The sequence below is a fragment of the Paroedura picta genome, chromosome 1 (genome assembly GCF_049243985.1).
Source record: "Paroedura picta isolate Pp20150507F chromosome 1, Ppicta_v3.0, whole genome shotgun sequence".
In the NCBI taxonomy this organism is placed as follows: Eukaryota; Metazoa; Chordata; class Lepidosauria; order Squamata; family Gekkonidae; genus Paroedura; species Paroedura picta.
The window spans coordinates 182,336,740-182,350,875 of NC_135369.1; the positions used below are offsets into that span (position 1 = coordinate 182,336,740).

Sequence of the window (14,136 nt, forward strand, 5' to 3'; positions counted from 1 at the left end):
GCAGGAAGATGTGAGTTCCTGCATAGTGCAGGGGGTTGGACTAGATGACCCTGGAGGTCCCTTCTGACTCTATGATTCTGTGACCAGAGCAGTTCCCCCCTCATGGCTAGGTCAGAAGCCAGACTGAACGGGGCCCAGGACTGATGCTTCCTCCAGGTGTGCTTGCAATTGATCTGCAGCTGCCCCAGAACTACTAAGTGTGAGACAGGGATAGAGCTGTGGCTGTTTCATCAGAGGAGAGGTTTGTGTGGATTCAGCCCCACTCCAAGACTTCCTCCTAGGAAAAGGGGTGTTGGGCGGACTTGTAAGAAGAGTCACCAGAGTGGAAGTGGGAGGAGTCTAACTTCATCGTGCTGGCTGAGATTTAACCCAAAGAGCTCGCTTTACACCCCCAATGAACTGTGGCCACGTTTACGTGAACAGATGAAGACAGATTCCAGTGGGGACAGCAGCGTTGCTCTGAAACAGGGGTAGTCAAACTGCAGCCCTCCAGATGCCCATGGACTACAATTCCCAGGAGCCCCTGCCAGCTGAATGGCAAAATGCAACCAAGACCAATTGCTTTGGGGATGACAGGGGCTTTCTGGAGCAGCGATATGGTCTCCTGATCTAAGAAAATGAACCTTTGGGCCCACCTAGAACCTTTGAAATGTCTAACATGGCTCTTGGGATTCCAGCCTTTGTTTCTGCTAGCTTCTCTGGTGAACCACACAAAGGATTCTGGTCCGTGGTAGCTTATGCCACAGGGAAGTTTAGGAGGTGCTTGAAGACTCACTCCTGGTTTCACGTACCCCACAGGGCCATCTCAAGCAGAGTTACACCCTCCTAAACGCATTTAAGTAAAGTCCTGGAAAGACGTGATGTACATCAGTTCTTCTGTAGTATTATTTGTGGCCACTGGATGGTGGACTAAAACCATTCTTGCCCGTCTACGCAAGCACAAACAGCCGAACACAAACGCAAGCCATTGCTGCAAATTCTTCAGGACAGAAATTTCTACCGGGATGGAGAGTTAATATTAGCGGCATTTAGGCCAAAAATAGGATTCTGTCCAGTTTACAGGCCACCTCATTGAAATCCTAATGTCTGCTGTAGCCGGTGTGCATGTTCAGTCAAGACGCATGCTGCTAGCTTTGAATGCGTAAATCCATTCTGTTGTCCACATGATCTTTTAACCCCTTAGCACCAAGCCCATAACCTGGGTGTAAACTGCACGGAGCTTTTATTCCAACCCCAGATCGATTCAGTCCCTGCCCTCTACACAGAATGTGATTTCCGTCTGGATTTGGGGCAATTTAAATTTTCCTTCTGCAGCAAGAAGGACTGATCCGGAGTGACCCTACCTTTATTGTGCGATATCTCAGACTGCTTTTAATCCTGAATATATTCAGAAAATCGCATTGTTTTGAATCTAGACTCTCCTCCGTGGTAGAGGACCCGTGATTGGCTACAGGTGGTCATGTGACAAGCCTGCCTCAAAGGAGAAGCCCCTAATTTCTCTCAACTTCTGTCCGCCTTGGATTTTTTTTTGTGCCTTCTTTGTCCCCCCCCCCTTCAAGAAAAGAAAGGATTTTTTTCCTCCCTCCTCTGACTTCTTGGATCCTCTCCCCCCTTCAAGAAAACAAAGAAAGAGTGCCCATTTGTCTCCCCCCCCCCTCTTCTGAGCCTCCCTAGCCACGTGCAGAACACTTTCCTGTTTCAATGGGGAGGGGGGGAAGAGGAAGACCCGAGTTCAAAGCGATCTGAATTCAACAGGATTGACAATGGAATAAAAAAAGTAAGTGCAGACTCTGCCCTGATCTGAATCCCCAAACTCTTATAGATATGGAGTTAGAACGGGCAAAAGCAGACCACTATATGGAGAGACCACTGGGTATATCGGCCACTCCGGATTTCAGATGAGCTGCCGCAGCGGCTTGTTTTGTCTTGAATCTAAAAATTCTAGAAGGGCATTTCAGTTATCAACAAGTCAGGCTCTGCCCTCTGCTGCACTGGAAGGGAAGTACAGGAGAACCCTGGATGTTCTGAGATTCTGTGCACATCACAAAGAGAAGGAGAATCCTCCAAGCACATGCTTTTTAATTGTGATTTTTATAGTAAGGTCCTTAAAGAAACCACTGACCCCCTGCTGGATCAAATAAAATCAGACTTTAATATGTTGTCTGATAAAAGCCATGTGCCAGGTAGCTAGATTTTGTGCCCAGGTCTGCAGATTCAAGAAAAATGTGGAATTTTGTAAATCAGGGAATATAAGGCACTTTACACAAGGATCGGTGGGAATTTTAAATTTTTAATCAATATAATTTATCTTTGTACTTATTTTGATTCAATTACCCAAATGGCTGATTGTCCATCAATGTTTTTGTACATATTTCCTATGACTGAGACCGCCCTTGAAAATACAATAATTGAATATACAGTTCTCTGTATTGTATTGGTTTTGGTCAAAAACTTCAATAAATATTTGATTGATTGCTCTGATTTTATTGCCCAGAGGTGACCTATCAGACTTTTGTTTGCCGGTAGCGATTTGAAAGCGATTTGTATGTTGCACACAGGTTTACTTTCTACCCACAGAGTTAGATAAAATAAAATAATTAATTGTTACTGACATCTCTATTGAATATGACTTCATTCAAATTAATTAATTTGTGGGATCTCTAAATGTTAGGAACGCTCACCGGTATATTGTTAGGGGAGGGGCAGAGACAGTTTTTCAAGCAGCCTGCCCATATAACCTGGGGTCACAATGGTTTAGGGCAGGGGTAGTCAAACTGCGGCCCTCCAGATGTCCATGGACTACAATTCCCATGAGCCCCTACCAGCGTTTGCTGGCAGGGGCTCATGGGAATTGTAGTCCATGGGCATCTGGAGGACCGCAGTTTGATTACCCCTGATTTAGGGAGATACTCTTCAGGGGGACAAACTATGCATTACTTTTCGATAGATGGTGGGTTCGCCTTCCTTGGCAGTTTTCAAGCAGAGGCTAGACAGCCACCTTACAGAAATGCTGAATCTGTGAATTTAGGCAGGGTGCAAGTGGCTAAGTGCTCAGTTCTTGTGCTTGGCTCTGGTGGCCCTTTCTTGCATGGCCAGGGAAATGCCAACCACCACTCTGGGGTCAGAAGGCAAATTTCCTCCAGACCAGACTGACCAGGGACTCTGTTGTTTTTGCGGGGGCATCATCTGGGCATGGAATTGGGGTCACTGAGGGTGGGCAGGTAGTTGTGAATGTCCTGCATTCTGGAGGAGGTTGGACTAGATGACCCTTTCCATGATTGCATGATTCTAGGTGGAGCCTAGAGAGCTCCCAGAATCCAGACTGCAGAGATTAGCTCCCCTGGAGAAAAGGCCAGCCACTCCAGCATTAGACTCGGTCAAGGTCCCCTACGCTAATCTCCAGGCATTTCCAAACCTGAGGTTGCCAACCCCGTCGGCTGTAAACTGCACCTTCTCAGTTTATCAACCATTTAGCAGGCTGTGGGTTTTTTTCAGTTTGCACTTGAAATCAAGCCACCGAAAACAGATCTCGAATATGGAGCCTGCGCTTTCTTCAGAGTGTCATTGAGGTACACTGCATCCATTTAAATCAATGAGCATGTGGCCCTTTCTCCTACAGGAGAGGCGACATCTCAGGGAAAGGAGCACAGAGAGACTCTGTGGCTGAGCGATGCGTGGTCCCTCATGGCCAAGACACAGGAAAAAACGCTAGGTGTTTTAAACCAGGGGTAGTCAACCTGAACTGAACATGGAATCACTGACTGGTTCAAAATTGAGAAAGGAGTTCGGCAAGGCTGTATACTGTCGCCTTGCCTATTTAACTTGTATGCAGAGCACATCATGAGAAATGCGGGATTAGAGGAGTCACAAATTGGGATCAAGATTGCAGGGAGAAATATCAACAACCTCAGATATGCAGATGATACCACTCTAATGGCAGAAAGTGAAAAGGAACTAAAGAGCCTGTTGATGCGGGTGAAGGAGGAGAGTGCAAAAGTTGGCTTGAAACTCAACATCAAGAAAACAAAGATCATGGCATCCGGCCCTCTCAATTCCTGGCAAATAGATGGGGAAGAAATGGAGATAGTGACAGATTTTATTTTCCTGGGCTCCAAGATCACTGCAGATGGGGACTGCAGCAAAGAAATTAAAAGACGCTTGCTCCTGGGGAGGAAAGCTATGGCAAATCTAGACAGCATCCTAAAAAGCAGAGACATCACCCTGCCAACAAAAGTGCGTTTAGTCAAGGCTATGGTATTCCCTGTTGCAATGTATGGCTGCTAAAGTTGGACCATAAGGAAGGCCGAGCGTCAAAGAATTGAGGCTTTTGAACTCTGGTGCTGGAGAAGACTCTTACGAGTCCCTTGGACTGCAAGGCGAACAAACCGGTCAGTCCTAGAGGAGATCAGCCCTGACTGCTCTTTAGAAGGCCAGATCCTGAAGATGAAACTCAAATACTTTGGCCACCTCATGAGAAGGAAGGACTCCCTGGAGAAGAGCCTAATGCTGGGAGCGATCGAGGGCAAAAGAAGAAGGGGACAACAGAGAATGAGGTGGCTGGATGGAGTCACTGAAACAGTAGGTGCAAACTTAAATGGACTCCTGGGAATGGTAGAGGACAGGAAGGCCTGGAGGATCATTGTCCATGGGGTCGCGATGGGTCGGACACGACTTCGCACATAACAACAACAAGTCAACCTGTGGTCCTCCAGATGTCCATGGACTACAATTCCCAGGAGCCCCTGCCAGCAAATGCTGGCAGGGGCTCATGGGAATTGTAGTCCATGGACATCTGGAGGACCACAGGTGGACCACCCCTGTTTTAAACAACACACACACAAACTGTTAGATCTGTGGGTTCAGAGGTGGACGTGGACACTGGAAGTGACTTGAGCTCTTTATTAGGACCCCAGCGTGGTACAAGAAGAACTGAACTGAACCAGCAAGCCTCTGCAAACCCCAATTTATATACACAAGCAAACAATGGGGCTCATGGGAATTGTAGTCTGTGGACATCTGGAGGGCTGCAGTTTGACTACCCCTGCTTCAAGCAGTGTCTTCAGAAGCCAGTTTGATGCAGCGATTAACAGCGGTGGCTTCTAATCCGGGGAGCTGGGTTTGATTTCCTGCTCCTCCACATGCAGCCAGCTGGGTGACCCTGGGACAGTCTCAGAGCTGTTCTCACAGAGCAGCTCTTTCTGAGGTTGCTCAGCCTCACCTACCTCACAAGGCGTCTGTCGTGGGGAGAGGAAGGGAACGTGATTGTAAGCCCTGAGTAGTGAAAAGCGGGGGATAAAAAAACCAAATCTTCTCAGTGTTGAGTGGTTCTTCCAGTGGAAGAGCCTCTTGAGAAAGGCTACTGAAGGCTGGAGGAGGAAAGCTTCAGACTTTTCCTCAGAACAGGGGCAAGATCCACACCAATGTCTCCTGCAGAAACAAGGCCAGCTCTTGCTGGAAGGAGAAGTTCTTTGGGGCCTGCAAGCTTCTATCCTTCTGAGACACTGCTGGCTTACCATGGCCACCTTTCCAGGTGCTTTTATGATCACTGTGGAGGGACTGGCCATGAGGAACACCCCCCCCATCAACATGGAAGCAGAGCACCTGTTCAAGGCAGGTAGGCAGAGTCCCCCCCAGCATGAGCAGTACCTTCATAGGAGCCAGCTGGATGGGCGTGATGCATGAAGGGTCCACCATCGGCTTCGGCCGGTTGGCCGTGTCTGCGAGCAGGCTGTGCCACTGCTGAGGGAGTCCCGTGAATTTCTGCTCCCGGTGATCGAACCCTGTGTGCACCCTGTGCTCAAAATTGGAAGGGCTGGAGATTTCAAGCTTTTTCTTTTTCTTCCCAAACATGGTGGAAAAACCTAGGAAGGGGAACAGCACCATTGCATTAGCAGAGTCTAAGGCATCAAGAACACAGTTCTGCAACAAATGACAAAACACATCCCGGTTCCTGGCCAGCCCAGATCTGTATCACCTGCTCTAGATTTGTTTGCTTGTTTGTTTGTTCAGCTTCTATACTCACTGTAACGCAGGGGTAGTCAAACTGCGGCCCTCCAGATGTCCATGGACTACAATTCCCAGAAGCCCCTGCCAGCATTTGCAGGGGCTTCTGGGAATTGTAGTCCATGGACATCTGGAGGGCCGCAGTTTGACTACCCCTGCTGTAACGTCTCGGGCACCCAGGTTTACTTACTGGGAAGGAGGCCTTTTGCCCTGGAATTTGGACTTTTGATAGCAGCTGAGCAATGCATGTACATGAGAAGGTGGAACAAATCTTGCAGTGCCTTACAGACTGGAAAAGCACTTTGTGGCACTTCTCCCAATGCATTCCGTGTCACTTCCGCTGGCAGCCAAGTACATAGGGGAGAGAAGGCACTGCTTTTCAAATCAGAGGCCTCTCCCAATTCCCAGGCAGAGCACCAATGAACACGAGACTCAGGCTGAAGGTTGCTCTTAATGTCCTGTCGGCATTGTTATGGGACTAATAAAGGTATCCCCTGTGCAAGCACTGAGTCATGTCTGACCCTTGGGGTGACGCCCTCCAGCGTTTTCATGGCAGACTCAATACGGGGTGGTTTGCCAGTGCCTTCCCCAGTCATTACCGTTTACCCCCCAGCAAGCTCGGAAGGATGGAAGGCTGAGTCAACCTTGAGCCGGCTGCTGAGATCAAACTCCCAACTTCATGGGCAGACGGCTTCAGAAAGCATTTCTGCCGCTTACCACTCTGCGCCACAAGAGGCTCTGTTATGGGACTGGATGGGGTTTTATATGTTTTATGGGAATTTCATACTGTAACCCACCAGGAGTCTCTAAAGAGTGGCGGGCTAAAAATCTAATAAATAAATTAAATGAATAATGATCTTGTTCAACTGCTGGGGAAGGATGGGAACCACGGAAGAAACTATGACCAAAGTCCTAAGTGGCTTGTTGATTGTTCTCCATTCCCAGGGGTCTCATTCCAGATCAGCAAAGTGGAACGTGTGCAGAGGAAGGCCCCCTCCCCAGCATTCTCCCTAAACTGATATGGTCCAAGGGAGGACCTCTTCCTTGGACCATTCTGGCCTGGACTAATAGCCAAGGGGGGGGAGGCTGAAGCTCCTTTCTCACACCTGGTCTACTAGAGCAGAATCCTACCACCTCATTCTGCTGCATGTGTAGGGTTTCCAATATCCAGGCGGAACCTGAAGATCTCCCAGAATTACAACTGATTGCCAGACTACAGAGAACAGTTCCCCTTAGGGTGGCTAAACCCCAAATGGGGCATGGAATTCTCCTAAAATTACAATTGCTCTCAAAACTCAGAGATCAATTGCTGTGGAGGAAATACATGCCCTGTATTATTATTATTATTATTATTATTATTATTATTATTATTATTATTATTATTATTATTATTATTATTATTATTATTTAGATTTATTCCTCACCTCTCCCCAGAGCCTGAGGCGAGTTACAAACATATAAAACCCCAATAAAACCATACAATAAAACATATATAACATATCATACATACATTCCCTGACAATAGAATACGATGTGGTAAAAACTCAGTTCATACCTACTCTACCCCCTGGTAACTCACTATCGAGGGGGAGTGAGGACAGAGGGTGTCAGATGGAGCTCGCTACTGCCGCTGTAAGGGGGGCCAGGTCTTCCATGCGGCCCAGCCTCACCCCACGACCTGGTGGAAGAGCTCCATTTTGCAGGCCCTGTGGAATGCTGAAAGCTCCCACAAGGCCCTCAGCTCCTCTGGGGTCGGGTAGACTCACAATATGCCCCTCCGCAAATGCTGCTGTCTCTGTGATTCCCTCCCCCCAAAAAATCTCCAGGTATTTTCCAGTGCCAGCCTATGCACAGAATCACAGAACCACAGAGTTGGAAGGGATTATACAGGCCAGCTAATCCAACCCCCTGATCAATACAGGATCAGCCTCAAGCATCCAGGATAAGTATCTGTCCAGCCACTGCTTAGACCACCAGCAAGGGGGAGTCTACTACACTACTACCTTAGGCTAAACTACATTCTATTGCTGAACTACATTGACTGTAAAAAAATTTTTTCCCTGATATCTAGCTGGTACCGTTCTATACATAGTTTATTCCCAATGCTATGGGTCCTATCCTCTGCTGCAAATAGGAATATATTTCAAATACTTAAAACAGAGCATTTATGTCCCTTCTTAACTTCCTCTTCTCCAGAATGAACATTTCTGGCTCTCAGCCTTTCCTCATAGGGCTGCGTCCCCGGACCCTGGATCATCTTCATCGCTCTCCTCTGCACCCTCTCACCCACCTTCGAAGTGGGGCCTCCTAAACTGCACACAATACTGTATACAGCAGGTTTATGACATCTTGAGATTCGGAGGTTCATACAGGCCAAGAGTTCATTCAGTTTCTTTACCGTCACATCACACTGTCTGCTCAGTCCAAAAGAACCCCAAGATCTTGTTCAAACACACTATTACCCAGAAGTATATCTCCTATCCAGTATCCAGTATGCATGTGTCTCATTTTAAGGACCCAGATGTAGAACTCAGCATTTCTCCTTATTGAATTGCATCTTGTTCTCATTTGCCCACTTTTCCAGCATGTTCAGATCTCATTGAACTCTGTCTCTAGCCTCTGAGATGTTTGCTACTCTTCCCATCCACTGGAGTTTCTTAAGAACATTGATGACCGGTGGATACCTTTATTGACATCCATCTTTACTCAACAGGTCAAATTCCTAAACGGTGGGGAAACAGCAGTAATAGTACAATTATACAAAAATCAGGGTAACAAGGACCCATCCAACTATTGGCCAATTAGTCTTGTGAGCATCTCTCATAAGCTTTATGCTAGGCATCTACGAGATAAGTTATCTCCTGGTTAGAACAGGAACGATTGATAGGGATAGAACAAGCAGGTTTCAGGGGCAGTGATTCTACAATCCATCACTGTACAACACCTGGTGGAAAAATATACTTCCACTAGACCAGCCACATTGTATGCAGCTTTTGTTGACTTTAAAGCTGCATTTGATTCGATATCTAGAGCCCATCTTTGGAACAAACTAAAAAGCATATCTACTGATTGTAGGTTTCTGGCCCTTATTAAATCACTTTACCAAGGAACAGCTTTAAGAGTGAGGTATAGCTCTCAAGGCAATCTCACTAACCCCACTAGTATGTTCAAGGGGGTGAAACAAGGATGAATACATGTACCCACCCTATTCAATTTCTACATAAACAATATAATCAGAGTCTTCCAAGATAGTGAGTTTCACCTGCCAATCTTGGCACATATACTCATACCTATTCTCCTCAATGCAGAACATGTGTCCCCACCCTTTTGGCACACGAGGTCCGCATTGGTGTGCCCAGTACCTAAAGAGAGCTAACCAAAATGTAGCAAAATTATTAACCTGCTTATTTAGATCAAAGATAAATGAAGAAATGTTAACTTTAATGCAATCTATTTTGAAAAAATATTTTTCTGTGGAATCCTTTTATTTAGCTACACATGCATACTTAGTGAGTGTGATTTTTGTGGATGTTTTCTGTTAGCGAAGGCATGGATGTCCAAGTCAAGGTTTGTGACAGACACTCTTAAAATGTCATGTAAATGTTCATCTGTAAGCCTTGACCTACACTTTGATTTCACAGTTGTCATCTTTAAAAAGATTTGTTTACATATGTATGTTGTGCCAAAGACTGTGAACATACCTACAGCACATTTCTTTAGGATGGTAAATATATCAAGTAGAACAGAATAGAAATCTAACAGACTATTTTCTTTGTAAATGTCTCTGAGATTATCACTGGCTTGCAAATCAATTAGTTACATTTGGAAAAAGCTTCTTGCATCTTATGGTGCCACTTCAAATGGATTCAGAAACATTCTTATTTCTTTTGCAAGCTTATGGCAATCAGTGAATCTGTTCTGAAATACCACCAGCAATAGGCTCAGTGCTTTAATGTGTTTCTTAACATTGAATTGTAAATTCACATCCTTCTCAAATTTTAGTCCATTGCCGCATGAGAAGTTTGAAAAATTCCTTCACTAACTCGCTTCACAAAATTGTTTAGTTTTGTTTCAAAAGCTTTTAATTCAGTATACCTGTCATATATAAGCTTTCCTTTCCTCTGGTTCAGGTGCTCTGTGATATCTGTTAAGAAAGCCAAATCAAAAATCTATTCAGGGTCAGAAAGTGCTTTTTGACCTTTTCTTTAAGAAATACATTAATTTCATGATGAAGACATAAAAAACATTTGAGGATTTTGCCTCTGATAAGCCACCTGACTTCTGCATGGTTGTTGTTATTGTTATTGTTGTTAGGTGCAAAGTCGTGTCTGACCCATCGCGACCCCATGGACAAAGATCCTCCAGGCCTTCCTGTCCTCTACCTTTCCCCGGAGTCCATTTAAGTCTGCATGGTACAATACATCAAAATATTCTACATCTATCTCTGAGAGAAAAAATTTAAACTGACGATGAGCAAGGTCATGATGCCTGATGTAATTAATGCTGGATAAAACAATATGCATCACACGTTCCCACTGAAGACTCTTACTACATGCTTGCTGATGGATGGTGCAGTGAAATTACATGGAAAGTATATCATTTAATTTCAATACCTCTTAATTGATTTTTGTAATTACACCAGTTTTACTTCCCACCATATTTCTTGCACCATCAGTTGTGACTATTTTAAATGTATCCCAACAGACCAAGATTTTCCACTGATTTACACACTTTCAAGAATATTTTTTCTTGATATATTGAGGAATTGTAGTCCATGAACATATAGAGGACCACAGGTTGACTACCCCTGACCTAGAGGACTCAAAAGGCTGAATAGGCTTACAAAATACTGTGTCAATTAACACCCAAAAATGAACTACCATAAAACAAAAGTTATGGTATTTGGCAAACATGTTAAACTAAGATCTTGAAAACTGAATGGACAAACTATTGAACAGGTAACTATTGAACACAGAGATATGTGTTTTTATGGTCTTTGTTTTATTGTTCACATATGTTAGGAACTTTTACATTATTTATGTACTAGTAATCAAGCCCGCTGTACCTGAAATACAGCGGGCGCTAGCGGGTCAGTGTGCGGCCCCTGAGCCGGCAGGCCACCAGCAAGGGAGCCATGGTGAGCCGCGCTTCGTGCCTCTCGATGCGTCAGGCCACCGGCAAGGGAGCAACTGTGAGCCATGCTGTGCATGGCTCGCAATTGCTGCCTTGCCAGCGGGCGGCCAATCCGATTGTCAATCCGGAGGAATCCGATTGTCAGTCCGGAGGAAGGGGGCAATTGGGACCCTTCCTCATCCCGGACAGAGCCCGCCCTAACTCCTCCCCCCCAGCCCTTAGCGCATTATTTAGTCTGCGGTGCTCATGGCGCCGCGGGAGGTGTTAAGATATTACAGATTCAAGTGGGTAGCTGTGTTGGTCTGAAGCAGCACAAAAAAACCCAAAACAAAAACAAAATCAGAGTCCAGTAGCACCTTTAAGACTAACAAAGATTGGTCATATTCAGTGTCAGAGTCTGGCTGTTTGCATGACCTCCTCCATTTTGTAGCAGCATGTAAGAACTGCCCCCCCCCCCCGTAACTAGCTTAGGTTTATAGAGCCCTGATTCGCAAGGCTGGCCAACCAGTGAATATGTTGTATCTGTGTATATATCTGAGCAAGTAAACTTTATTCTTCTTAAGCCTTCATGTTCCTGTGCCTTATTCAAGCAATACCTGAAGGATCCAAGGTAAAGCATATACTGCTCTCTCTCTCTCTCTCTCTCTCTCTCTCTCTCTCTCTCTCTCTCTCTCTCTCTCTCTCTCTCTCTCTGGGTGCACTACAGCAGTGTTCCCCAACCCCAGGGTCGTGGACTGGTACCGGGCCATGGAGCTCTCGGTACTGGGCTGCAGGGGTGTGTGTGCAAGCACTGGCACACTGGCGGGTGCAAATGCGCAGGGGTAGTCAAACTGCGGCCCTCCAAGTTGCTCTGGCAGGACCTGTTGAAGACAAATCTGTATTGGATCACCCCTGAACTCTGTATGGAGCAGAAATGACTGTTGCACTTCTAAATGCAGACACAGAGAATCCCAAATAATGATAAATTTAAAGGTATTTGAAGGCTAAGAACATGCTCCTTCAAACTTTCCTCATATGACATGGTCTCCAAATCCCTCACCATCTTTGTAGCCCTTCTCTGGACACGTTCCAGTTTCTCTACATCTTTCTTCAGTTGTGGTGCCCAAAACTGAACACAGTACTCCAAGTGAGGTTTTCATAGAATCATAGAATCATAGAGTTGGAAGGGGCCATACAGGCCATCTAGTCCAACCCCCTGCTCAATGCAGGATTAGCCCTAAGCATCCTAAAGCATCCAAGAAAAGTGTGTATCCAACCTTTGCTTGAAGACTGCCAGTGAGGGGGAGCTCACCACCTCCTTAGGCAGCCTATTCCACTGCTGAACTACTCTGACTGTGAAAAACTTTTTCCTGATATCTAGCCTATATCGTTGTACTTGAAGTTTAAGCCCATTACTGCGTGTCCTCTCCTCTGCAGCCAGCAGAAACAGCATCCTGCCCTCCTCCAAGTGACAACCTTTCAAATACTTAAAGAGGGCTATCATGTCCCCTCTCAACCTCCTCCAGGCTGAACATTCCCAAGTCCCTCAACCTATCTTCATAGGGCTTGGTCCCTTGGTCCCAGATCATCTTCATCGCTCTCCTCTGTACCCTTTCAATTTTATCTACATCCTTCTTGAAGTGAGGCCTCCAGAACTGCACACAGTACTCCAGGTGTGGTCTGACCAGTGCCGTATACAATGGGACTATGACATCTTGTGATTTTGATGTGATGCCCCTGTTGATACAGCCCAAAATGGCATTTGCCTTTTTTACCGCTGCATCACACTGCCTGCTCATGTTTAGTTTACAATCCACAAGTACATTTATCACTAGTGACATTCATTTTATTCACTTTAGCCCAGTTTTCTAGCCTGTCATGATCATCCTGTATTCTGATTGTCTTTTGGTGTGTTTGCTACCCCTCCCAGTTTAGTGTCATCTGCACATGTATTAAGCACTATTCCTTTATCTAAATCATTGATAAATATGTTGAACAAAACATGGCCCAGGACAGATCTCTGAGGCACTCCACTTGTCTGTCCAAGAACATGATAGACCATTTATAAGCACCCTTTGGGTGCAATCTGTCAACCAGTTCTCAATCCACCTAATGGCAATAGGATCCGTACAGCATTTTACCAACTTGTCAATAAGAATTTCATGTGGAATGTTATGAAAAGCCTTGCTGAAATCAACTATGTCCACAGCATTCCCCTGATCTAGCAAGGCAGTAACTTTCCCAAAAAACGATATACAATTAGTCTGACATGAGTTGTTTTTGAGAAAGCCGTGCTGGCTCTTAGTAATTACAGCCATCTGCTCTAGCTGCTCAAGGACTGATTGCTTGATGATTTGTTCTAAAGTCAAGCTGACGGGTTGGTAGTTCCCTGGATACTTCCCTTCTTTAGGATGGGTGCAACATTTGCCTGCCTCCAATCTTCTGGCACTTCACCTCTTCAAGAATTGTCAGGGCCATTCCACACAGATTCTTTGTAGCAGGAGTGTGACAAATTGAAATCGCTACAAAAATGTGGTTATGCACAACGTCGTAGACAATCTGCCACACTCCTGAAACCGATCCGCAAAAAGTGCTTCGTTGTAGTGCTTTCAGGGAAATCCCAAAAGTGGATTCACCCTCTGGAAAGCGTTACACTCTTGCAACCAATCTGAAACACTAGCGGAAAAGTTCTGTGCGTTACCATTGTTGCGGTTTCTGCAAAGTCCCTCCCCGTAGCTCTCTCCTCTGATCTTCCGGAAAAGCAATAGCCAATTTTTTTTCTCGGAGCGAGCGGAGATCAACTCACTGGCAAGCCTTCATTTACCCAGCGAGGCTTCCCTGGCTGCAGTCCCTCCCCAGAGCTGTTTTAAGTCACCAAGCACCACACAGCCCCGTTTGCTGGTTTATTTTCCCTCTATTTTTCCCTTTATTTTCGGCCAAAAATCGCACCCGTGCGGGGGGGAAGTGTATTTTTTTTCACTCGGGAGGAGCGTGGCAACGATGAAACAGCAGCTCACATGC

The 14,136-nt window shown here is 45.7% G+C and overlaps 1 protein-coding gene across 7 annotated transcripts in view; it reads right to left on the bottom strand.

Moving 5' to 3' along the window:
* Window positions 1-14,136, bottom strand: part of PAK5 (p21 (RAC1) activated kinase 5) — a 119,203-nt gene that overhangs the window by 52,032 nt on the left and 53,035 nt on the right. For 5 of the 7 annotated variants that reach the window (XM_077314747.1, XM_077314701.1, XM_077314738.1 and 2 more), the window contains one exon: window positions 5,647-5,861. In XM_077314747.1, the coding sequence (XP_077170862.1) occupies window positions 5,647-5,850 (204 nt within the window). In that variant the 5' untranslated portion in view covers window positions 5,851-5,861. Of the gene's footprint in view, window positions 1-5,646; window positions 5,862-10,098; window positions 10,148-14,136 lie in introns of all 7 variants that reach the window. The other 2 variants (XM_077314729.1, XM_077314721.1) reach the window with 1 other exon arrangement.